The sequence below is a fragment of the Diplotaxodon limnothrissa genome, linkage group LG19 (assembly GCF_057381915.1).
Source record: "Diplotaxodon limnothrissa isolate DT_005_m linkage group LG19, D_limnothrissa_male_GT1.1, whole genome shotgun sequence".
Lineage (NCBI taxonomy): Eukaryota > Metazoa > Chordata > Actinopteri > Cichliformes > Cichlidae > Diplotaxodon > Diplotaxodon limnothrissa.
Window position 1 is genome coordinate 1,647,892 of NC_140614.1, and position 27,184 is coordinate 1,675,075.

General features: G+C 41.1%; 1 protein-coding gene across 2 annotated transcripts in view; it reads right to left on the reverse strand.

The window, feature by feature from the left end:
• nrxn3a (neurexin 3a) overlaps window positions 1-27,184 on the reverse strand; it is a 197,829-nt gene that overhangs the window by 72,309 nt on the left and 98,336 nt on the right. For both annotated transcript variants that reach the window (XM_085379217.1, XM_085379218.1), the window contains 8 exons: window positions 21,154-21,301; window positions 20,538-20,921; window positions 8,122-8,325; window positions 6,361-6,387; window positions 2,987-3,106; window positions 2,584-2,704; window positions 2,238-2,498; window positions 1,791-1,981 (listed from right to left, as the gene is read on the reverse strand). In XM_085379217.1, coding sequence (XP_085235343.1) covers window positions 1,791-1,981; window positions 2,238-2,498; window positions 2,584-2,704; window positions 2,987-3,106; window positions 6,361-6,387; window positions 8,122-8,325; window positions 20,538-20,921; window positions 21,154-21,301 — 1,456 coding nt within the window. The remainder of the gene's footprint in view (window positions 1-1,790; window positions 1,982-2,237; window positions 2,499-2,583; window positions 2,705-2,986; window positions 3,107-6,360; window positions 6,388-8,121; window positions 8,326-20,537; window positions 20,922-21,153; window positions 21,302-27,184) is intronic.

Sequence of the window (27,184 nt, forward strand, 5' to 3'; positions counted from 1 at the left end):
CAGAACTTTTAATTAATCACGAAACCGAACTAAAGAGAGCGCACATATCACACAGGCTTTTCCTCTTGACAGCTGTACACGTACGTGGATTTTTATTGTTGTTGTTGTCTGAATACAACGCTGGCTGATTTGCAAATGTATGCTAATTATTCACCTTCTTATTGCTTGAGCACACAAACTATTTTACTGTTGCATTACTGGGAACACCAGAAAGATCCGTCTGCACTGTCTTGTTAAGTCTGATGCAGTTATTGGGGGAGGTTTTAAAAAATAAATTTCCTCTATCCAAATCGATTTTAGTTTAAATAAAGTGAGATCGATTCACTAAATCCTGAATCAATATTTCAATATAAAAGTATTTTGTCAGAATCTCAGGTTAAAGCTCACAAAACTATTTCAACAACCACCAAACAGCTAAACAGTAAATGAGAGCAGGTAAACGGATTCCACACAAAGATGTAAAACACAAAGCGTGGATCGTTCACCCGACGCCACGTACACCGACATCTCACAGATTCTGAAGCTGCAGGTTTCGTCACTCTCTGACCAAAACTCGCTGAACCATCAGCAAAACAAAATGATCAAAACTACGCTTCATGCATTTCCTCGTACTTTTGCTGTTTTGCTTCCACCACGATAAAATTGCACTTCAGCTTTCTTTCAGTGTACTCACAGACCAGTTTACCATCAAACGTCTCTGTTGTCTCCATCATTCGCTTGCTTATTACGCACCAGTCTGCTAGTGTGTACAGTGCTGCCGGCCGCTGTTTTTTTTTTTCCTCAAAAATAGCCTCAGGTAATGTTCACATGTTGTATCATAGTTTTCTTTAGGTTTTGTTCTACTGCAGAATATTTTTAAGGTTATAGGCCAGAAAAATCTGCTTGTTTTTCTGTTTTATCCTCAGTTACTTTGACACAAAGGCCTCTGCTGTGATGCTCACACCTCTGATGAAGTCTCAGCTTTGTTTTTATACATAGATATAAAAATATGGACATGTGCTGATAAATCATCAGAATTCTAATATTTCTGACTGTCTGAGTCAAAACTGAATCGAATCGAATCGGGACCGTCGAGTCAGTTATAGAAATCAAAATCGATACCCAGCCGTGGTAGTTGTTCTCTTCAAAAACCAACTCCTTCATTTCACAAATGCAAACCGGCATCAAGGCACGACTGGGGAATAGTCCTGAAGTATTTCAGTGTCAGTATATTGACCCACACTTCCTGCTGACAACGTCACGCCTAGCATCCATGAAAAGATTAAAGGTAAGTTAGAAGTAAGTAGTAAGCTGGCTGACCAGTTGGCATCAAAGGATGTACGCCATGAGCCCATCCTCCACACAATTAGTCATTAATATTTGGCAGTCCTAAACTTTAACTTCAAATTTAACTAAGTCAACAGTGATCATCGTCATCGTTCTGATTTATATCCCCAAGGTTACAGCATGCTCCACAAAGTGTCAAAAACTGGGCTTGAAGGCGCGCTGCACACACAGCTAAGAGGATTGTGCATCTATAGTCCTGAAATTGAAGCAGCTTGAGTAGATCGTAATAAAGTTTATTCATAATAATGATAATAATAATACATTTATTTATAGGCATCTTTTAAAACCCTCAAAGGGCTTGAGGTATGGTTTGTGTGTCTCCTGCCAAAATGAAACCAGGAAGCTTTTGCATGTCAGGTAAAATGTCTTAACCACTATACCACAGAGCGAAACACTCGTTTCTTATCAGTGCAGCAAACAACCACTATATCTAAATGAAAAACTGAGTCATATCTTGAGTGTACCTTTAAGGTCCAGATTCTTGGCACCATTGATACTCTGACTAGTGGCTGTAGCATCTACTTTCAGCGTATGGGTGTTGCTGTTGTCTCGGGTAATAGCCACATTGTGCCACTGATTGTCATTTAGTGCCCTTTCACTTTTTCCCTTGATGAGGTTGGGCCCATTTCCAAGGTCAAAAACATAGTGTATGTACCTACAAGAGAAAAATCACTAGTTATATGGGTTTAACAACAAAAACAAGTGTGAAATAGCAATACAAACATCTGCTATTTGCAAATTAGTAAAAATATAACAGAAAGATGAATTTTATCCTATAATGAAGGTTCGGCCATGATCAGGATATCAGACTTTTGACAAAAATGTGTTTGTTCGTTATTCTTATTGGAACACAATAAAATCAACCAACCATTAACAAAAGTTTAACAGGTATCCTCTAAAGGAAAGTTTACCCTTTAACTAGTTCCACAGCAATGAAATCATTGCCGTCTCCAGAGTTGAAGAGTATGAAGCCATCTGGTGAAGTGGTCTTGAACTGAAAGAAGAGGTGCATGGACGTGTAGGCCTGTAACGTGGCCAGGCTGAGATAGCTGCTCTTGGATTTGAAGGTGACAGGGTCAGCGATAATGGAGCGAATCCCAAAGCGGGCATTGAGCTCACAGTAATCAATGTCACCATTCTTGCATAAGTCAATGTATAGCATGCCGTTAAATCTGAGAAAAAGAAAAGAACATGTGGGCAAAAATAAGGAAACATTTTTAAAAATCTACAGAATATTCATCTTAGAAGTAGAAATACCTTAGGCTCTGGAGGTGACCAATAAAGCTGGATGGGATGCTAGAAACAAATCGGCGCTCTGTCATTATGCCTGTTTCGATGTTATGGAACTCCAGACGAGTGTGGTCACCCACCATTTGGCCTGGAGACGGGGAGGGTGGAGGGGAAGGGTTGAAAGAAAGACAAAAAACGAAAAGAAAAGAGAACACCGTCTGACACTAACACAAAAGGGCTGATTTAAGGAGAAAATTACATTACACAGTATTAGATGAATGCAAACTGACACTAATGGGTACATGTGTACTTGCTTTTTTGGAGCAGAATTACACACTGACTTTAGTGTTTATGGCGAGATGCTGTAGCATGGTGGAATAACACTGACAAAGACATACTAAGAATATTTCCAGTTGATGGAGGCAAGTACCTTCTGCTACATCATCGTCAACCGTTAGCTTGTAGGTTTTGCCACGACGCACCACACGCACTGTATGCCATTCATTATCATTGAGCTTTTGCCCAGCATACAGGGTCTCCGGTCCCTTGCCTGAGAACAATGGTCAGTCACAAAGTTAAGGACATCCTGAGAGCCTAAAACCAAACCTTTGCTTCCCACCAGTGACAATAGGAACATTTACAGGTCTTCCACAACGTGGTTAGTGGTTTAAAAATGAGGGAAAAATTGGATTGAAATTAGATCTGATGGGAAACAAAGGTTTGATATAGTCATTCATTTATTTACACAGGGTAAATGATATGAGCACAGATGTCAAACATCTGTGCTCATATCATTTACCTGACTGCTAAGCAGTAGAAATAATTGCTTTTACTCATCATAGAGTTAAAGAAATCTTCCTGTCATTCCTTCCATGTTCTGCACTGCTTTTTTATCTTCATTTCTTAATCTCCTGCTCCAATAACAAAATGCTATTAACATGACCAGTGTTATATGTTTGTGTTCAGCAAACATTAGGGCTTTATATCAGTGGTGCCCAAGCCCCGGGCCACGGACCGGAGTCGTTTGGTACCGGGCTGCCAGAGTCGAGGCTCAGGTGCGAAATTCATGCTTTTCAGGGTTTTTATCGTTTTTTATCGTTTTCAGTGTTAACAGGGTTTTTTCCCGTGTGAATCAATTTTTTTTTGATAACAGTACTGGTTTTATTTTGTTGTATTTATACGCAAAACCTTAAAGGCCGGTCTGTGAAAATATTGTCGGGCATAAACCGATCCCTGGCACAAAAAAGGATGAGGACGGCTGCTTTATATTATTGGAAACCATTTCTTCAGCCACACCTGATCTCAGGGCAGGAGGAGAACTATTCTTTCCTTTTAGAAAAGTATGAAACTACTTCAGGTTAGAAAACAGTCATGAGATTTAAAAGAAATTAGCACTGATGTGGAAAACAGGTTGGTCATACAGTTTTATTCATTTATCTTTAAATTAATTTAAGCATTTTCTTCTTTACATTTACATCATTTACATCAGCGATGCCACACATGGAAATGCAGAGGAAAGTGGGGTAAGGGTCAATTGATGCACCACCTGTATTTTAGCAATCACAGGCAGATTTTATAAAAAGATGTGTTGCATCATAACAATCCAAAACTAAAATTAATATTTTGTATGCATGTGAGACATGGTGGCATTTATGTCACCAGCATATGTCAAAGTCTGTAATTATAGAACTATTTGCAGTATTTTGTGGCAGTCGAGGCGGTGCACTGAAATGTAAAAAAGAAAATTAAAGAAAAGTTTAACTTAGTTTGAGTCTTCAGTCTTAATCTTTCACAACCGTAGACGAGAAACGTAATTATATTTTTCCATGGTTGCTGGACCAACCTATCCTTTGCTCAAGCAGCTCCAAGAATTTGGTGGACCTCATATATTTAATTGTTTATTTGAGTGACTGGAAGTGGATAGCTAACATCCCATCAATGTGTTTAATGCATGGTGCTACAACTTTTGGTATCGATCCAATACCAAGTAAATACACAAGTAATACAGATGCCAACACTGTGAACCTATAAAGACAGATTATGTAGGCAAGTTGGCGAGAAGTTGATGAGATTGATCATCATCAATTTTCAAGAAGCTGTCTGAAACGTGGGAAACAATTGTGTAATATTATCAATATTAATATTAGTTTTTAATATGTACATTCTTTGAGTATTTAAATTAAAATCTAAATTGGGTTAAATCATTTTGATTACATCTTTAAGCTGATCGAATCTCCATTACCCCATCATGAGTAAAAGCAATCGTAGTGATCTTGGAAATGACTGTAAAACAGCAACAGACACACTATAAGTAGAAAGAGCTTAATGATTCATCACAGCTAGCCTGAAAAATGCTTAGAAAGTTCCCTAACATGACAAACTATCCTGCGAACTAGTTTCCTCTGAAAAACACGCTTTCTTCAATAAATAGTCAAATATTACATTTAATTAAAAGACTGTTTGATTTTTCAGTCTTTTGAATCTGGGTTTGTGTTAGGAGTGTAAAGTACACCCGTTGTCAGTCAGTACTCAGCTAGTTGTCATTAGCATGCATATTACTTATGGAAACACAAATTTCAGTTTAAAAAACTGTCTCGTTGTACAGAAAAAGTAATGGACTGAAAATGTCCACCTGATGAAACAACATGTGAATTTTTCCTTGGATTTATATTTCTCTATTAGTGTGCTTTGAAAAATAAGGAGTGATAGCTCCTAGTTCTACATGGGTTTTATCATAGCATTATTATGGATATTATCAATGTTTTAACAAACACTCAAATTCAAAATGATTCACAAAATTCAATTTTTATGGTTACATCGTTTAGCTTGTCAAGTTTTCCCCTGAAATAAGGCTTTAATATTTGGTGTTTATAAATTCCTCACATAAAATCAAAGGTAGTTCATGAGCACTCATGTGCTGGGCATGAACGCTTACACACCTAATTACTTTAGTCCCTTTAGTTTAAATCTGAGTGCTTTCAGTCGTGTTCCACTGAAGACAGAGGCTTGTATGATTTAGTCAAGTTCATCATTTTGGTGCTAACCAATAATGACAGATTAATAATAATCGTTTAATAATAACTTACCTTGTTCAGTGTCATTTACCTACATCAGTGTTAACTTCAGGCTATTACTGCACTCTTTAGAGAACAATATGTACTAACTTACAGCTAAAGCACAAGCTCTACACCAGCAATTTCTATTGGTTTGCTACCACAGAACATAACAGTTACTCATCCTTTTCATACATTCTTACCAAATTTCATATTTATCTTCATCTAATTTTAATTTCCATCTTGTGAGGTAACACCAAAAGGTTGTTCATCTACCGTACCAGTGTCTCCATTACTGAGGCAATATGGTGCCATAGCGCCAAACTGGACGACAAATGTCAGTAGTACTCTGCTAGTATTGGCTCTCAATTATTATTTCCCACTCTGTACCAAAGAAGGTGGCAACTATAGTGAAATATACTGTATTTACTGTATATTCACGTTTTTTCTCCTAAGGAAGGTAAGAGTAATTTAATCTCATAAAAGCTTCTTTAAATATTAGTTATGTAGAGTATAGAGGAAACAGAAGACTGATTTTATCTGTGATCCTCTGGCATATATAAAATGAGGAATTATGTCATCACCATTTAATTTCACTGAGTCTGTTTCTACTGCTTTATGTTGCTCAAACTCACCCTTCAAATAAGAAGATGTTGGATTTTGAAAAATTACATTTCTTTCTTCTTTAAAAAACAAAAAACATCGATATCATTAACAAACAAAACAAAATGAAACTTGAGTGTTAACTTACTGGAGTTACAGTTTATCCTGATACAGTCTAGATGGGGAAGAATAAATGACAGATGAAATTGCATCCTTCAAGGTTACTGCTGCAGACATCCAAAAACAAAAAATCCACCCTTCCGGGGACGTACACATGCAGTAAGGCAGCCATTTCATCCCATTGGTCTATCTTTAGAATGATCTCTAAGTCAAACAATCATGTAATAAATATAACATGTCATTACTCAATACATTAATTTCTGCTCTTTTGTTAATCAACAGTGCTGTAATTAATAATTGTGCTATATTTACATAAAAATGGCCACTTGTAATACCAGCTACATGGGTTTTCCGACCCAACACTATTTGACTTTGCATTTAAATCAAAGCCTCCGCACCAGTGAAATTGCCTCAGTTACTTAATAAAAACAAACAATAATTATAAATGGATCTGATATTCAAACAGATTTTTTTTTTAAATAAACGTTTGTAACTGAGAAAAAGCAAGTTCATTATCTGAACTAAGGCCAGAATAACTGCCGCACACTGCGACAGCGAGGGTTGGTCACCATGTGGCTGGTGGTTTCATGTGTCGTCAACCGCAACAGAAAAGTGGGAGCAAACAGCCACGATCCAGTCAGCACCAGCACCGTGCAGAAGCACAGGAACCCCAAGCATCAAAACTCCTGCTATACTGTTCCTGCATGTCGCTACGCTCCATCAAAGGGTCAGGCTACTAACATTAACACTTAGTACAAAACTACATGGATTAATATGGGATAGAAAGTCATATAAAGTACTGACCAATTGGCGCTTCATTTTTGAAATTAAAAACAAGAGTATGCCTCATAAAATTCATCTAAATGGTATACAACTTCCACCGTTAATCAAACAAGACAAACTGTATGTACGATATAGAACAGACAAAATGCAGTTTGTGACTCGTGTTTCTTTGCCATTTCTTCTTCTTGTCTTTTCTTTTTAACATTGGGGTTGCAGCTAGCTGTAGGTTTTGCTGGGCTCTGTTCTCGGGCTGTTCGCCTGACGGGCCGCAGGCTTAAGGCCTTTGAAGGTGTGAATACCATCTTTTGACAAAGCATGATGGGAAATGGAGTTGATGGGAAAACAAGCAAAAGGAAGACGCTGAAAAACCACAAAATTTAATAACAAAAAGAAACTATCATGAGCAACAAAAAACAAAAAGACACCCAGAACAACAGCAGGGTGACACAGAAATTACCTGATGTCAGACACAAAAATGAAGGTCGTAGAAAGAAAACTTGTTCCTTTTATATCCTATCCTGCTGAATGATGGATCAGTGGTTATTCTTACTACGGATTACATCTGAGAAAATCTCAGCACAGTCTGTTCTTTAAAAAAATAGATAAAATAAAAACAACAAAATGAAACCAGATATAGAACCTGTTTATGATGTGTATTCTACTTATTTTGCTTTTACTGTCTCAAAGGTTCTATAAACAAAAGTGAGTACACGTTTCTGGTTCAAAGGTTTCCAAACATATTTAATAGTGAAGTAAAATGTATGTATTTTTAAATGTTTCCAGTAATTGCTGTCTGGTGATTTATGCACACATTAACAGCCATGCAAAAGAGAACTGATTGCTGTTCTAAAGATGGTTGAAATCTTTGAGGGATCACTGTGATGAGTAACCAATGAAAAGACGAAAAAAAAGAGAATAGAAAAGGAGAAGTTACCGCTCGACGGTAAACCATCTCACAGTGAAGGTGGAGGTGTAGTGGCAGATGGCTGGGTGGGGCATACGATACCTAGATTGACCGTGAGTTTGACGCGACTCCCGTCCAACTCCAGCCGTAGCGTGTCGGCTGAGTCTCGGGAGGTAGTGGCCATGAGGAGACCATAAGCCCGCTGGGAGCGAAACCGCAAAGACACATCCTCAGCTTCAGTATGCATGATGGTCGGCATCACAACCTTCATATACATGCTGCCATCATAGGAGAGGATTGAAGCCTCTGGAAGAGAAAGTCGGGAACAGAAGTAAAATACATTTATGTGTTTTTTTTTCTCTTACTATTGTTCTCCCACAGAAAGGAAGTATGATAAGTCCTCGCCATCAAACTGGTCCTACAAGAGAAAGGCACTGGCTGGAAGGAGCATGCCTTTGTAGTACAGACAGATCCCAAAACCTTGCATATCCCCGGACTGCAAAGTATTACAATGCTCATCGGGCCAGGTGGATATTATCCACCTCTACCAGATTTAACCTCAACATTAGCTATCGACCAAGGTCCTGTAACATCAAACCTGATGTGCTGTCCCAGAAAGTCTGGTCCCCTTTCACTGGACTGCATCATTGGTTCCCTGAGTTGGGAGATTGAGTCCCTGCTCTGGGATGCTCAGCTGGATAAGCCTGACACCAGAAATGGGCCACCCAGCTGTCTCCACATCCCTTTAAGGTTTATCCCCAGGTAACACACTGAGCCCATCTGGTAACACTGTCATCTTAACCATCATCAATCGCTTCTCCAAAGCTGTCCATTTTGTTGCTCTCCCCAAGCTTCCTTTAGCTCTAGAAATTGCCTCGCTGCTTACTGACCACATCCTCTGGCTTCATGGAATCCCCTTCGACATTGTTTTGGATTGTGCGCCTCAATTCACCACTCGTGTTTGGAGTGAGTGGTGCACAACTTTGGGAGCACAGGTTAGTCCCTCTCCTGGCTTTAACAGGAATTTGAGCTGCACAGGGGAACCAGACAGGGATGTCACCTGACTCCTATGCTTTTCACTCTGTATATTGAACCACTGGCCCAAATGATCAGGCAAAGTGACTTGATTACAGGAAAAAGAAATGACCAATCAGATAAATACCATAAGCCTATTTTCAGATGATGTTATGATTTATCTGTCAAACCCAACAAACTCCTTTACTCGGTTGGTCCAAGTATTAGATATATTTAGCGAGTACTCTGGCTGTAAGATAAATATTCAGAAAACCCACATTTTCATGTTCAACCGCTTACCAGATCAGGAACTTTAATATAAAGTAAATTGGGGAGCTAAATAACTTAAATATTTGGGTGTAGCTATAAACGAAAACCAGACAAAACTATATCAAACCAACTATGACTATAATGATGGTAACTTTGACATTGACAGATGGTTTTCCTACCAATTCAGATTAAATGATAGAATAAGGGTGATAAAGATGAATATACTGCCACAATTACTAAACCTATTTTCATCAGTGCCAATAGAAGCACCAAAAATTAAATTACAAAAATGGGATGAACTCATCTCCAAATTGGTATTCATTCAGCTCTTGTTAACATATTTGAATATACAATTTCCACGGTCATTTCAGATCCTATACTTGGGTCATCTTAAAGGAAATGTGCATCCAAAGGACGAATACCTGTTTAAGATTCTCCTGGTAGCGGCAAAGAAAACTAATTAAGAAACTATGAAACTATGAAACACAGAGCTATAGAGAATAGGTAACTGTGGTTGAGGAGATCCTGGTTATTGACACATTCACATACAGACTGGAAATAAAATAAAAATACTTTCTAAAAGACTGAATCAAATGGTTGGCATGCAAAGTGAAGGAAGGCCATAGGTAATTAAAATTATATATACATTACTGATGAGTGAGAGAGAGCTGCCTAATGTAGTGGGGGGGATTCAGTGTTGACCAGCCGCTTGAAGATTTGTACCAGACAGATAGAGACCACCAGTATACACCAGCTGTACTCCACCGAATCGTCCAAGGCGTATTCTCAGTGGCAGGGGACCAATATGAGAACAATCCCACCAAGGCTGGAGACGGAACAATACTGGAAGACCATATGGGACAAATGCAACCCATGACAACCATGCTTGTGGAGCTAAGAGCACACAAGGTCCAGCAACTATCACATTGGTAGACATGTCCAGAGCTGGACTGCACCAGGCCCTGACATGATTCACACCTACTGGCTAAAGAAGCTAATTCCACTCCATGAGCATCTAGCAGCACAAATAAACCAGTTCCTAATGGACGAGACACACCTGAAATGGCTAACCAAAGGCTAACCAAAGGCTAACCGAAGGCTAACTGAAGGCTAACCGATGCATCCCCAGAAGGGAATGGTCCCATTGACCTATCGGCCAGTAACCTGCCTCAGTACCATATGGAAGCTCCTATCAGGCATCATCGAGGCTAAGACGAACAGGCACATGGTTCAATTCATTCATTCATTCAAGACACTAGAGGGGCAAAACACAGCTACTGGCAGATATACTGGTGACTCAAAACTGTGAGACCAGACTGACCAACCTGTGCACCACCTGGATTGATACAAAAAAGTTCTAGGAATACCAGTAACTTTACAAGAAATGAGGAATTTGATGGGGATGTGTTGACAAGCCAGCTCCAAACCAATAACACAAGTCACCATCAACTGCAGGACGCAAAAGGAGATACTCTGTCCCCACTGCTGTCTTGCACAGGCCTGAACTCCCTCAGTGAGATCATTAACAAGACTGGATATGGATACCAATTATGGAATGGAGCAATAGTTGGCCACCTCCTCTTCATGGATGATATCAAGCTGTAGGCCACAGTTGTTTATCAAAGTCCAGTGTTGTACTTTATGGTTTGCCTCTACGTATAGATAACAGATATATCCTTTTTACAAAAATCAACTGAAATATCTAACATTTTGTGTACATGCATTCCCTTTGATTGCTTTATTAGTAATATTACTGAATATTTGTAGTAATTTGTCACTGCACAGTCAGATTACATTTAACTTCAGAGTCAAAGTGTTTGAAACAACCAAATAGAAAAACTGTAAAGCTAAAAAAAAAAAGAATTTAAATTGCCTAGTTTCACACAACTCTAAACCTAATCTAAATGGGCCACCAGTGATATCATTCTTTATTTCTCTACCTAAAGAAAAATCCATTTCATTGAGCTCACTTTACACTCTTGCTTTCTGTAGTCAAACCTCTCTTTCCTAAACCCTCTAAGGCTGATTGCCATTTTCTTGCATTCTCATTGCATCAATCAGATTACGGTGATTATTTGTCCTGTCACAGTAGCTTAATTTGATAAATGATCTGATAATATGCTGAAGCATTTCATGTCCTCTAAATGCCCTTTGTTCAGTTTATCTGCGTGACTGGGATGCTGTAGTTCTATCACATGGCCACAAGGTGGAGACACAGTCCATCTATCTGTTGGAAAGTCCTGTAGGTAAATTAGGGTGGGTGTGGCTCACTGAGAAACAAATGTGTAAATTAAAATATGGATAATGATTGGATAAAGCTAAGCTGAGGAAAAGTAAAGCTTGAGTAGGTAAAAGGCATGTGCGTCCACACTGATGGAGTCTGAATAAATCTGCATATCACTTACTAAGATCTGATAAAATCAATTACTTTCTCATCTCCAATAGTCTCATGCACCACCTTACTTTTTGCAGATAGGTCAGGGTAACCAAGTGAAATAACAGCTACATTCCCCCATATGCTTATTTTATGTTTATGTTAGAATGTTGAGTCTCTAAAGCCTAAAACATTTCCTGTGTTGTTCCACATAAAGTTCAATTTAAGTTTATTTCTATGGCACCAAATCAGAACAAAAGTTGCCTCAAGGCGCTTTAAAGTGTACAGTAAAGCCCTACAATAATACAAAGAAAACAGAGAAAATCCCAACAATCACATGACCCCCTATGAGCAAGCACAGTGGCGTGAGTGGGAAGAAAAAATATGCATAATAAAGGAGTGATAGACATACTAGTGCAGACCCAGAAGAAGAACTGAAATCATCCTCTTTTCCTTTTTCTTTTTGACACTGGACTCTAGATGAGTTGCTTTACATTATTCACAGTTTTAAAAATGTCTTGCCGAGCACACCCACAAGTTCATCAATTATGTGAAATGAGTTGTTTTAACTCGTGCCTTCTCTGAAGCCAGTTTTCTTCTGATATGCTAGCCCACATTTATACATTTTATTGCCGGAAGTATTTGCTCGTCAACCTTCACGTGAACTTGAGTGACATCCTTATTAATTCATAGGGTTACATATGAGGTCAACCAACCCTATGCAGATATAACAGCTTGAACTCTTCTGGGAAGGCTTTCCACGAGGTTTAGGAGTGTGTTTATAGGTTCCTCTTTCAGAAGCACATTTGTAAGGTCAGACAATGATGCTGGATTAATTCCAGCATCATATTTTTTGTTCCTAGGTTTTGTCCTATATTCTGAGTTTCTGTGTTCTTTATCCAGTTCTTATTATCTGAGTTCTTATTATGATTTCTTTCTTGGTCCTTGTGTAGTTTCCAGTATTTCCTAGTTTAGTAATTCATGTTTCTAGTTCTTAGACTCTTTTCTTAGGTGGTTCCCTTTTTGGCCTTGTTCTTGTTCTTAGCACTGTTTATATAGTGTCCTTTCAAGCTCCCCTGTATATAGTTCTTTATTTCTCCATGTTTGTGTGTTTTACTCTCCATCTGTGTTTATGAGTTATGTTCAGTTTTGCATCCTTTCCCTTTTCACGTAATGAAACAGTGTCCACTGGCCTACAACTAGCTCTTCTGCGTTGTGTTTCCCCGATGTATAAATCATGGCAATCCTCCTGGCACTTAACAGCATACACTACAAAACTCTGTTTGTGTCGGGGCAACCAATTTTTGGCGCAGTGTGTTTTGGGGTTTAAAAGCCAAAGAGATGCAGTGTTTATAGAAAATGTGTCTCAACTGTTACTCCTGACACGTACGGGATCACTACAGGTTTTCTCTTGGGCAGCGGTTGTCCTTCTCTCCTGGATCAGCTGGAGCTTTCTTTAGGAGCCTTCCCAGCTTTGACAAAAGTCCAGCTGAGATAACCACATTTACTCAGGGCCTTCTTGATGTTCTTCTGCCTCCCTGGCTGCTGTGTCTGTGGGGATGGTGTTCGCTCTGTGTTGTAGCGTCCTGATGACTCCCAGTTTGTGCTCCAGTGGATGATGAGAGTCAAACCTTAAATACTGACCTGTATGTGTAGGTTTACTGTACACATCAGTTTTAGATGTCCCCCATTACTGATGGAAATCTCACAGTCTAAGAAGGCTAACCTGCCACTTTTCATATCCTCCCTTTGATGTCTTGGTCCACCAAGTTAATGTGATCAGTGAAATTTGGTACGTCCTGAGATTTGATTTTCACCCAGGTGTCATCCTGATACCTGGATAGGGTAGCAAAGCCCTCTTTTCCACTTCTTCCATGTACAAATTGGCCACAATGGATGAAACTGGGGAGCCCATGGCACACCCATGTTTCTGCCTGTAGTACTGACCCTTATATGTGAAATAGGTGGAAGGTTTTTGGGATGTTCCTTTCGAAAGGAGCCAGTTGAGGTGGTTCCGCTGAGCGCCTCCTGGGTGAGGTGTTCCAGGCGTGTCCCACCGGGAGGAGGCCCCGGGGCAGACCCAGGACACACTGGAGAGATTATATCTCTCGGCTGGCCTGGGAACGCCTTGGTGTTCACCTGGATAAGCTGGAGGAGAAGGCTGGGGAGAGGGAGGTCTGGGCCTCTCTGCTTGGGCTGCTGCCCCTGCGACCCGGCCCCGGATAAAGTGGAAAAAAATGGGATGTGGTGTTCAGAGTAACCTACCTACTGGCTGATGATTGAAGCCAGACACTGTGAGATGTTATAGGTAACCGAGTTGAACATTCAGACTTATGATCATTTGAATGGTACTCATGACCAGTCATCAATGGCCATTGCGTGACAATTTGAAGATTAATGATCAAGGATCTGACCTCACAGCCACAGTTCATTCAGTGGGCTGGTTCAGTCATTGTGCAAAGGTGTGTTTATAAGAGTGGGGAAACCTGCAGTCAGCTGAGACTGAAGAAGTCACTTGGATGAGTAACGAAACGTTTCTCCCACTGAAAACGTCCAGATAAACAGACTTTTTGGGATGTTCCTGTATACTTTGCCTGCTGCTTGTTGATGGCCTTCCGTGTATGCCCTGCTTGCTAGGATCTTGCTGTTATATGCTGGACTGTCTCAGACGCATTGTTGTACAGCCTGCACCTGGGTCTTGGATGGTGTGGTAGACCTTAGCCTTTGTGGCTCTTGTGCTTAGAGCTTGTTCCGGTGCTGCCATGATAAGTGGCTCTGTGCTATCTTTTAGTCCAGCATTGTACAGCAACTGGTAGGATTTCTCTATATTAGCCGCTTCTATCTGCCGTTGGTTCATCCTGTGCAGGGACCCGTCCTTCTATAATGGTTCCTCTTCTTTCTCAGGTTTTTGCTGCCTGAGATATTCACTAAGCACACTATCAGTTGCTGCCAGCTTGATGATTTACTCATGGATCTTTGCTGTTTCATCTTGGATAGTGGTTCTGACACTCACTCGTCCTCTGCCTCCTTCCCTACATTTGACATACAGTTTCAGGATTTGGGTTGAATCCCTCTATACAGGGTAAGGCACTTTCTTGTCTTTATGTCAGTGGCTTCTCTCTCCTCCTTTGGCTAGCTTATTACCCCACCAGGGTAACTGATGACAGACAGGGCGTAGGTGTTGATTGCCTGGATGTTGTTCTTCCAATTCAGCTGACTCCTAAGAACCTGCCTTATTCTCTGCTAGTATTTGGTGGTTGCAACTTTCTAGTGGCCTCATGATTTCCATTTGCAATTTGCGATTCCAAGGCAATTGTAGCTGTCCTCAGTGTCTGCAATATTGGCTCCATGTACCACAGTCCTCTCAGTTCTGATTATCTTCTCTTTGTTAATATCAGAGTACACTTCTCTAGTCAGAATGACATTTTGATGTAATTGTAATCGTATCATTACATACAGCAGTGGGGAGAGAGGGATGCCAGTGCAGATTGTCCGTGTGTGGGATGTGATGCTCCTCAGCCTTGCCTGCTTCTTCCTGTCCATCAGGAACCTGGTGATCCACTGATAGGTGGAGCCGGGCACAGTACGTTGTGTGAGCTTCTGGTGGAGGATGTCTGGGATTATGGTGTTGAAGGCCAAGCTGAAGTCCACGAGTATCCTTGTGTATGTCCCAGATTGATAAATTGATGCTGGAGGTAGTGCAATTCGATATTGGCTGCATCCTTGGATGGTCTGTAGGCCCAGAATGCAAATTGCAGGGGGTTCTGCGGGGGTCTGCGATGTTCTACAAGTAGCTTAACACCAGTCTTTCACTTTATGACCACAGACGTCAGGGTGACAGGTCTGTAGTCATTTAATCCTGTGATGGCGGACTTTTTTGGGAGCAGGATGATGGTGCATTTGAAGCAGGAGGGCACTTCAAACAGCTCCAGCCTTTCAGACAGGAAGGGGACATACTGTCAGATCCCAGAGCTTTCCTGGTCTTCTGTCTTTGGAAGAGCTTGCACACATCTTCCTCACAAATCTTTAGTGTAGGCATGGGGTCAGAGGAGAAGGAGGTGAAGGCTGCAGGTATTTTTGCCTAAGAGTGAGGTGCAGTGGCGTGACCAGCGGGGGTGGCCTGGACCAGACTGGCCACCCCAGGTGCCACCCCGAAGCTAAAACAATAAAATTCAATCAAATATCAAATGTACGATTTTGTTTTCACGGTGAAGCTCAGATATCCGAGTGTAAGTGAATGCAGCATCGGCTTCTGCACTATGAGCATCACGTTAGCAAAGGTAGGAGAGCCAAGCACGAAAGAGGCAGAAAACAATTTTTCTGCGAAAGAAAATGAGGAGAGAATAAATGTCCCGGTAAGTAATATTAAGTTTGTTGAGTTTAGTAAACTTTAAATTAGAATACCAAGGAAAAAATAACACTTAAAGAATTATTGCAACCGTCGAATATTTCCGACAGTAGGCTGCTGGGGGGAACTAGCATAAGAGTTATGAGTTATAAGATATAATCCAAGTCGTAACATTGCTGTATGGAGCTGCAGATTTGGTTACAGGTTAACATAGCTGGACTGGCCATCGGGCATACCGGGCATTTGCCCGGTGGGCTGATGACTTTTTTATTTATTTTTTTGTAACGGCATGAACAATGAGAGGTGGTGGATTGGCCACATGCTGGCAGATGTGTAAAATGTAAAAATAACTCAGTTGTTTGGTGGTGGCTATGGCGGAGCTTCCACAGAGGCCAGCAGGTGGATGAGGGAAGGGGAGGCAGGAGGAGCAGAGACCCGAGGCAGCCGCCAGTCCGAGTGTCAGGTGAACTGAACTTCAGGTAAGAAGTTATGACCTGCAGTCTATCTGGGTCAGATATAAACTAAGTTTAGGTGCAGTTTATTTTCGTTATGCTGACTTTTTACTGTCAGTTACAATAACTCGTACTGCGTTCTAGCCAGCTTGATGGAGTTTTTATACAGCTGGGTGGTGCTATGATGTTACTGATAGTGAACTTTATTTTATTCATAAGGTTAGTTAGTAGAGTTTCCAACGGCTCCTTAAAAAAATGGAATGGTCCCTCAATCAGAGAAAATATTACACGTTTCGTGTTGAGCTGAGAAGAGACGCAGTTTGTCCCGGACTTTCGCTATAATGAAAAAAAGACACAAAGCTGGATTTATTCTGTCGTTACGCTGCACAGCTGCCTCTTCTTCTTTCATTCTCTCCCCTCTCTCTCCTGTTGCTGCTTCAATCATGAAACTGATCAATGATCAGCTGATCGGCTTTTCTCTCTCGTTTGTTTATCGCCCACTTTGCGCCAGAAACAGGAAACCAGCGGATGTCGCGCTAAACAACAGCAGCACGTTTGATCAGCTGTTGTTAGAATTTATTTAATATTACTTTCTAGTATCAGCTGATGTTTGCTGGAGCCACAGCTGTAAAGCTGCTGGTCATGATGTCGGTTTGGATATGTGGTGAGAGGGAAACATGAAACCAGGAGATGCCCTTACTGGATCATCAGAGCTGTGATGGAGAAACAGGTTTACCTTTTAGGTGACATGGATGAGTTGAAGTTATGAACTGTTTCTGAGAGACAAATAACACCAGGATCCTTTTCTAAGTAGCTGACAGCTGGTAACTGTGCAGGGGCGGGTCTAGCAAAGTGTTGCCAGGGGGCAGGTAGGGCATTAACAGGGAGAGGGGGGCACAAAGAAATACTTTTCTTTCTTATTCTCATTTAAAATGTCTCGCTGTTATTAAATAATTATCTAAATCTTACAACCAAAGTTTTTATCTGACGTAAAATGTATAGAAATCATACATATACCAACAAGACTGTACATCACTGTCACCACAGGGTTTGTTTTCAGTCAAAGTCTTTATGGCTTTAATACCTGGTGGGCCGGTCTGTAGTCAAAATGCCCGATTTTCTGTCCCAGTCCAGCCCTGCAGGTTAATACTGGCAGTGTCACCGTGTCAGCTGACTGTATTTCATCATCAGCCAGTGTTGTTCTTTATCAATATTACCAAAGTTTACCATAAGACAGCATAGAAAGTATTTACTTGCTTTCAGGTTTCATTCAAATATTAGTCTTTTCAGTTGTTTCTCCACTTTTTTCCTGTTTCAAAATCAAACACCAGTTTGTGAGAAGATTATCTTCTTTTTTTAACAGGCAGATAAAGTTTTGCATTGGCTAATTTGTCAATTGTTTGTTAAAGATGTTCGTATTTTAATATTCAAAAATGTTTTTGCCCAAAACGTAGGTGCACTATATGTCAGTAAAATTACTATGAAAATATTGATGTCCTTGAATGCTGAGTAAACACTGACAAAGCACTGATTGTATCTCTTGTACTTTATCAACGCAGTATCTAAAAACTTTGCACCGTAGTGGTTAAAATCTCATTCTAATAAGAGTTAAAAGCGCATTCGGTTTATGGGGTTATTGAATTATGGTTAACGGTTGGTAGATTTTTTTTTAACATTATCTGCCAATTACATCTGCCGCCCTTCTGTGTCCCTACCTGGCCCCCCAACAAAAAATTTCAAGACATGCCACTGGTGAGGTGAGGGCAAGCAGATGGGAGGTGTGAATGGTTGTCTTTCAAATCTGCAGTAAAAAGTGCTTAGGTCATCACTCAGGGTCATTTGTTGAAAAGCAGTTTTTTAGCTCTTCGCTGTAGCTCCTTTTTCCTACCCTGATCTTCTTGCTCTGTTTGTTTCTGGCCTGCTTGTACGGGGCCCAGTCCTCGCTGCTCGCTGCTGTAGGCCTTCTCCTTAGTTTCATTTTACTTTCTAGTTCTTAGGTTCTTGTTCGTTTTGGTTTGTTTCCTTTTGTGGGTCCCTGTTAGTCTGACATATCTATGATGTATGTTAAGTTCTGTCTCCCAGTCGTGTCTCTCCCTCTGTCACTTAGTGTGTGTCTCATGTTTCCTGTTTAAGTTTGTTTTAGGCTTTTAGGCTTTTGTTTCCGTTGTATGTTTCTTTCACAGCAATAAAGCTGCCTCTTTGAGTTTATCCTGTTGTGTTTTGACTCCTGTGTTTGGGTTCTTATCCTGTCTGCCACACAGCACCCCGATGACACTAGGAATACCACTAATGGTTTTAAATGTCTTTTATGTACAGACGATGGGGACTCACTGAGACTTCAATGCTGCAGAAAGTTTTCTGTACACTTTCCAAGATCTCTGCCCTTCTCAGATGTTTACACACAATTCCTTGGGCTTCATGGCTTGGTTTGTTGCAACTATGCAGCTATGGGGCCTTATAGACAGGTGTGAAATTTTCATAACCATGTCCATTCAACTGAATTTTCCACAGATGGACTCCAATCGAGTTTTAAAAACATGTGACAGATGATCAGTGATCAGGATGAACCTGAGTTCAACTTTGAGTTTTGTGGCAAAGGTGGCAAGCTTTGGGAGAGCCATGCCCAACTTATGTTAAAGATGTCACAGTACCATATCACCCCAATAGAGTAGGTTGCTCTCAGACTTCTGGCTAACTGGTGGTTCCTGTGAGATTTAAAAGTAAAATGGGATGCAGAGCTTTAAGCTTTGAGGCCCCTCTTCTATAGAACCAGCTTCTAGTTTGTATTTGTGAGACAGACACCCTCTTTACTTTCAACATTAGGCTTAATACTTCCGTTTTTGATGAAGCATATAAAATGATCTTTTGATTTGGTGTTATATAAATAAAACGAGCTGAAGAGCTGAAAAACTTTGTGTATGTTATATTTGAGTGGCCCTTGAAAATATCTAGAAAAGTATTTAATATATGAAGCTAAAATTTCACAGCAATCATCATTTGAATCATAACTCAGTGCATATACACTCCACACTGATGTCCTGCAAGCACTTCTATAACTAAAGATATAATCAGAACACTGTTCACTGATATGCTAAAAATCAGTTCAAGCTAGCAGTTTGGCTAGGGATGTGGAAATTAGTTTTCATCTCCAATTAGTCTTTATTAACCTGTCTGAACACCATGATGGAAACTGGTCAGAAGGGCAATAGTTTTAATATTGTCTGAATAAAAGTTGAATATTGTTAATTGATTTTTCTGTCACAAGAATTTTGACAGTCTGTCACACACAAAAAGAAGCAAGACAGGAGATAAGGAGAAGGGGAAAGCCCCAAGTTAGTTGAACACCCTGCATCAAATGGTAACTAATTCGGTTTAAATAATTAAACATACAGTAATTATGGATATTAAAGGTTCCTCTTGGAATTCAGTGAGCATGTTGTTCTTTTATGCTAGGCTCAAAGCTACTAAATGCAGGAATCCTGCTAATGCTGCAAATATCTTTGGGCTATATTCAGTTTAGATGTAACAAAGTTCATCTGACTGTTGTCCTCTTTACGGGTAAAATCAACAACATTTTTGTTGATGGTATATCAATAAGGCTAATTCTGCTGGAAATATTAAAATAAATCTCTCTTGTTTGCTCTTTCTGGTTTTATGTGATCTACTCTACACTGACTGTCAGTTTATTTTCTCATCTATTTAATATAAGATACTAAAACATGTGTCATACAGTACAGATGAGACAAAAGATGGAAATACTCAAGTCAAACTCAGCTGGACTCAGTCCTGCTTATGTTGTTGAAAGTGAAGTTATGCCTTGGTTCAGGTCCAGCCTAGTAAGACATCTATTAACGTAACTGATTTATCAAATGGAATGGTGTGAATCTACCAATCTACCAGCTTGCAAATCTTGCAATCAGAACTTCCTTTATAGCTGTCACAACGATTGTCCTGCTCCAGCTAGCTCCATCTGTTCAGATCGCAGTGTTACAGATAGTATGAGTATGTAAGGCTTTTGGAAGAGGACCGACCGTGTGCACATCTACACATCCACACTTACCTCTCTCACAGGTGCGTGACCAGTAGCCAGTACCAGTGCAGTCACAGATGAATCGATTCCAGCCTTCTTTGCAGACTCCTCGGTTCTTGCATGGGTAGCTCTCGCACTGCTTGCCAGGTTGTTTATTGCATGATGGTTTAATGCCAGCCCCATTTTGTGCCTCAGCAATCTGACGGATGTCCTTGCTTCGACCATCAATGAAAAGGTCACGAATACAGCCCACATAGCCATAGTTGAGCATTGCTGTCCAGAGCTCCGTGGGCAGGATGAGGTTGGTGCGGTCAGTTGGAAGCCCCCCCAAATACATGTCACCCTCCAGGTCCAGAATCTCACTCTCACCACTGGCTGTGAACGGAGTCCTTCTGCTGTTTACAGAGATGGTGCCTGAAGAGAAATTTGCAAATTTCATCATAGTGCTCCTACTCTTTGATCTTATGAGATGTGCCACCAATTTTTATTGATTTTGCCTTTCATTATAAAGGTTCCCTCACTGACATACTACTGGAGTAACAAATTCTTTCCGATTCTGATATTTGAATTTTACATTACTTCAAAAAAGATTTTTTGTATTTGTAGTCCAGTAGACTGTATACCCCATACATCTAGCCTCACTGACCTGAGCGTCCATCCCTCTGGATGTCGACATGATACCAGCCCCCATCATTCACCTTTGTCTGGGTGGCCTTAACCTTGATAGTCCCAGAGCCCATATCCAGCAGCAGGTACAGGCTGCCATCCAACAGCTCCACAGCAAAGAAATCCACCTGAGCAAGAGAAAAAGAAGCTCCTTATCTGAAAAAATTAAGACAGTTACTTTTTTCTTTGGGTGCTTCTTTTTCATTTTCCTAAAATCTAAAATCTGTGTGTCAAATAATCTGACAAATACACAAAACACTCAGTTTTGGTACACTCAGGTAAGCATGGATAAAACATGAAGCAACTTCCCAAGTTTGACCTATAATTAAACCATAATTCAGTTTGTGATACCAAGAAGCAACGTTACGTAAATCAGATTTCCTACAGTAGTTTTTCTTTCTTACCCTGTTGCAGTCAGTACAATGTGGCATCACTGTTTAGTTTGGTCAGTACATTTTAAACCACACTCTACCACACCCAGGTTATGTTTAGTGACAGGTGAAATTAACTTAAAACTTCCAAGCAGAAAATTGAAGCTAAGGTTAATCATGGAGTTACACAATGTTCCACGCTAAGGCCAATTCTGTGTCCTGTCATCCTGTCCTTAAAAACGCCTTGAAAGGCCTTCAGTTGATCCAAAATGATGCAGCAAGAGTCCTGATATATTGACATCTTCCTTTGGAAACAAAGCATCCCTCTTGACTTGTCTAAAGTATCCTGAAAATTTAGTTGGGTATTTGGTATACCTAGTGCAAATGTTTGAACCCAACTTATCTAAACCACTTGGAGCATCTATCAGCGCACACATTGTAGTCTCAAAGTTGGTTATACTGGAGCATGAGATATTATGCCTCTAAGTATGAGTATATTCTGAGTTTATGTCAAAAAAGTGATACCAAACGCTTCTGTAGACGCTCATATTTGAAACTAGTATGTAATTGCTCTGTCAGTACTAATTATGTTAGCAGGTCAAAGGGAAATTCCATTATATGTTAGCATTATGCTAGCGGGATGAACGCTAAATCTTTTTTCACTTATTTCTCTTGGTTATACCAGCTGTAATTTCAGTTACTAGCGTCAGTCTATACTGTGTAAGATGAGAAATATATTATGTTCGAAATATATGTTGTAATATACTTTTTTGTTATGTTTGTAGTCTTACAGCGCCTTCATTAGGGAGACAAATAAACCCTGCAATGACAACTGGAAACTTTTGCCTCTCCTTTTGAAGAACTCTTTATCTATCTGTCAAACTGGGCATCGACGTACAGGAAGGGCAGAATAGTAAAACGCTTCATTCTCATGAATCGTAGTGAGTTCTGTAAAAGAAAAGATGGACGAAACACTGGAAATGTCCAGTTCTTTATGCTCCAGCCAGCTTACATCATCATCTACTGCTGTCGACAGAGCATGAGCAAAAGCATAAAGCAGCTGCAGCAGCATTAGCTGAGGCTCAAGCTTGGGAAGCGTCTGCGCTGAGCATCCAACTGCGCTGCCACACCTTTGCCAGTCTTCTGTGCTTTGAGCCCAAAGAAAGAGTCTTGCAACTGGAGTTACGGAGGACAGCCAGCAAATAATGATCAATTTCACCATTCTCAGTCCAAGGTATGGACACCCACACCTGTAAGTGGTAGTCATTCAATTCAATTCAAAATGTATTTGTATAGCACATTTAAAAACAACAGAGTTAACCAAAGTGCTTCACAATCATTTAAGAACAAGAGACTGGATGTAACGTCACAAGAAGAGCTAGATCTGCTTTCCAGAGTGTGGTAGTGAAAGACGCCACAGCACTAAACCCCAATCCTCATCCTCAAAAAGCAGAGAGCCATGGGCTAGTGAAGGGCATGTCGGGGAGGAAAGAGAGTCAAGTGTGGCTGATGTTTCACCAAAATGCACAGAAATATGAGGAGACTCGATCAGTTCAAGGTCATGGTCCTTAACCCGACTGCTGTATCCTGCTGTACAACCAGAGAAAGGAGTCGAGATGTCTGCTGTTCTAGATGAACAAAGCAACCGCTCCTTGGCAAAACCATACTTTTTTGACATTTTCAACACTGAAGAACAGCTTGAACCGTGTTCACTGAAAACATCCTCAGGTGCTGTGGAGATAGCAGGGAGGCGAGCCCATCTATTTCATTTTATAGTCCTTTGATGGTACCACTCAGCTTCCCCTGCCTACTCTTACTGAGTGTGACATGATACCTGACAAAATCCCAGAAATTGATTCAGAGGCCAATTTCCTCCTTCTCATTGGCAGAGACATTCTGCATGCGTACAAAGTCAGAGAACAGCATAATTGTGTCCATAATGAGCCACATCATCAGCGACTCAACCTTGGTTGGGTGATCGTGGGAGAAGTGTGTCTGGGAGAGGTGCACAAGGCAGCCAACACTAGTGTATGCAAAACCAACATTCTACCAAATGGATGAGCTTCACTCTTGAGTGCATGTCCAAACAATATGCAAGTCAAAGGTTTTCACACCTCAAACCTAAGTCTTCAAAGCTCTGCACAACACCTGGAAAGTAAGAGAAGCGATCTTGGCAGTCAGGTCTCCAAAAGTTGATTCTGTTCATCTGGATGTAGCGTTTTCAGTGGGAGAAACGTTTCATCACTCATCCAGGTGACTTCTTCAGTCTCAGCTGACTGCAGGTTTCCCCAAATCTTATAAACAGTACATTTGCATAATGACTGAAACCAGCCCACTGAAGGAACAATGGGCTGGGAGGTCACTTCCATCATCATGATTATACAAATTCTCATGACCATTGATCAACAACCACTGATCAAAGATCAATGGCCATGAGTCCCAATCACAGAGAGTTGGGGAATGGCTGCAATCACAGCAGTGTAAGTTGGTGACAGATGTACCCTTAGGCCCCCTCCTCGATTCAGAGATGGTCTTTCCCTTTTCACGTAAATGGCCTCCTTGACTCCGCCCTCAAACCAGCGTTCCTCCCTGTCCAGGATGTTACATCCTCATCATTGAAAGAGTGTCCACTGGCCTGTAGGTGTGAATAGACTGCAGAGTCCTGGCCTGACGAGGTGGCTCTTCTGTGTTGTGCCATCCTCTTAGCCAGAGGTTGTTTGGTTTCCCCGATGTATGAATCCTGGCAATCCTCCTGCACTTAACAACTATGTTACTCTGTTTGTGTCGGGGGACCCGATCCTTGGGGTGGACCAGTTTTTGGCGCAGTGTGTTTTGGGGTTTAAAAGCCACAGAGACCCGGTGTTTAGAAAAAAATGCTTCTCAACTGCTCCGATACTATGAAAATATTGTTGGGCATAAACCGGTCCGTGGCGCAAAAAAGGTTGGGGACCGCTGTTATAGGTGACCAAGTTGATCATACAGACAATTGGTCTTAAAGGTGCACCCTGATTATGTATCTTCAGTAAACCATACAGACTTGGTGTAAACTCCCCTGGGTACAGCCTGTGGTATGAGGTCCGGTCAATAGCCTTGTCTTGTTCTAACCACTTCAGACAGTCTATCACCCACTTCCCGTAACCACTTCCTGGGTCTCGTTTCAGGGGCTCATAAGTATTTCTGTCACTGAGCAGTGACAAAATCTTCTCATGACAGTTTTTCTGGTTTAGCAATACTGTGCACCTACCCTTGTCTGCCGGAAGGATGATAATGTTGTTGTCATCACTAAGTGATGTGAGTGCCTTCCTCTCCTCCATGGTGATGTTGGATGCTGGGCGCTTTGCATTGCTGGAGACAGGCCAAAACTTTCGTCCGTAGTTGCTCTGCTTCCATGTCTGCAATATTGTTGTTTCAAATTGCTGTTTCTGTGGCTGTGATTAGCTCCACTAGCGGGATTTGTCTTGGCGTGACAGCAAAATTCAACCCTTTAGCAAGGATGTTTTTCTCTGTTTGGGTGAGCTGTCTGTCAGACAAATTCTTGTCCACTTGTCCACATCCTCGGTGTCACATCCTTCTCTTTTCTGGCCACTGAGGACACTCTCCGTATTTTGCTGTGGTTTCCGACATACAACAAGTAGGTCAAACTTCCTTTGTTGCCTGGTCTTAGACTTTTTGTGCTGTGCTAGATGAGCCTTCTCAGTGATGTCAAACACCTTTTTAAGAGTACTCTCATCTAATCGTAAGTCTCTGTTGTATCAGCTCCTCTTGAGATTTTAGCACGTTGATGGTAAAATTTGTTTGCCTCACCCATCCATTAAGCCGCTGGTGCTGTGACCTTCTGGAGGATTTTTGTTGCCTGGAAGCCTTTAACTGAAGAGCTCATTTGCAGACTACAAGAAGGTGAGGAAAGGAAATATTTGTGTTCAATTCAAGTCCCAAACATGAAGGATTTTCTCTAGATGATATACTCCTGAGTAGGGATGGGTACCGGTGTCCGGTGCCATGATGGCACCGGTTCTGACATAAACGGTAGTAACCAGACCGAAAAGCAGCGCACATTTCGGTGCTTTATTTCAGTGCTTTTTTTTCCTGAGCTGTGATACACTTCTAGCCAATCATTTTACGTTTCCGAGAATAGTAGGCGGGTCCAGGTACGTACGTTCTTTTAGAGCAGAGCTACAGATTAAAAATGCCCAAGGCGAAGCGGTCAAAAGTCTGGCTGTACTTCACAGCAAAAGATGCAAACTCAGCAGCAACAAGTGCTTTAAGGTGATACTGTGATGCTGTCAAAGGAGATAACACCTCAAATCCGATGAAACACCTGGCGATGCATAGCGTTTTTTTTAAAAGCCCAGAAATGCGCCGTATTTGATAGCTTGCTGCGAGACCTCACACCGAGCGCATCTACTGCGGGTGGGTTGGCTGTTATGCAACATCCCCCAAAAACACGAAGAGGAGAGTCCTGGCCCCTAGCCCTGCCAGTGTAGCAGAAATGATGAGGATGATGATGCAGCAGCAGCCGTTCCTCTGCGTGAGTAGCTTAATGTTGTTCGAGTGTAATTTACGTTGAGTAGGCTAACCACGTTATTACATTAATGCATGTAAGGTGAACTAGCAAACATCATCATAGCTACATGCGGCTGTCTTCTTGTTTGATGGCAGATGCTCCCTTCACCCTGGCCAAAAAGGCTAAAATGACCAAAGAAAAAGTGGAAAACAGTTAAACATGAGAGGTTTTTGGACAAAGTTTGTGTTTTTTCCATTGTTTAAGCACTGCTTCCAGCCAAGAGTGATACCATATATGCCCCATAGCTGCAGAAAAGGCTAACATTGTTATCTTTTTACAAAAACCAGCTGAACATGAGAGGTTTTTGGACCAATTTTGTGTTCTCCATTCTTTAAGCACCGGTTTGAGCACCGTTTGAGCACCGGCACCGTTTCAAAAGTACCGACTTGGCACCGGTATCGGATAAAACCTAAACGATACCCATCCCTACTCCTGAGTGGACCTGACTTGAACAACACTCTCACTGGAGTTCTGATCTGCTTCTGTGGGGAACCAATAGCAGCTACAGCAGATAAGCAGCAGATGTTCTACTGCCTCAAAGTGTGCAACAAGCATCTAAACTTTCTGAGGTTCTTATGGTATGAAAACAATGATCTGCAAAAACAGTGAAAGAGTTTCAAATGACAGTACATGCATTTGGCAACAGTCCTTTACCAGCAGTTGCCATTTACTGCCTCAGACCAGCTGCTCAGGAAGCAGATGACTCCACTACCAGTGCAAGGAAGTTCATCACATGCAATTTTTATGTGCACGATGGACTTGCATCTTTTCCTAATGAAGCGAAGGCCATTGGTGTCCTGCGCACTTCCCAAGCAATGCTAGCTAAATCAAACATTAAGCTACACGAGATTGCACTGAACAGCAACAGTGTTATGCAAGCATTCCCACCCAAAGACTTGTAGGACTGAAAGGATTTGAAAGATCTATATTTAGGAATGCAATCACTACCTCTTCAGAGGAATCTAGGTCTAATTTGGAATTTGGAGAAAGAGAACTTCAACTTCTATGTTTCAAAGGAGGAGAAGCCTTTGACAAAAGAGGCATTTTGTCTCCAGTGAACCCTTCTATGGTTAAAG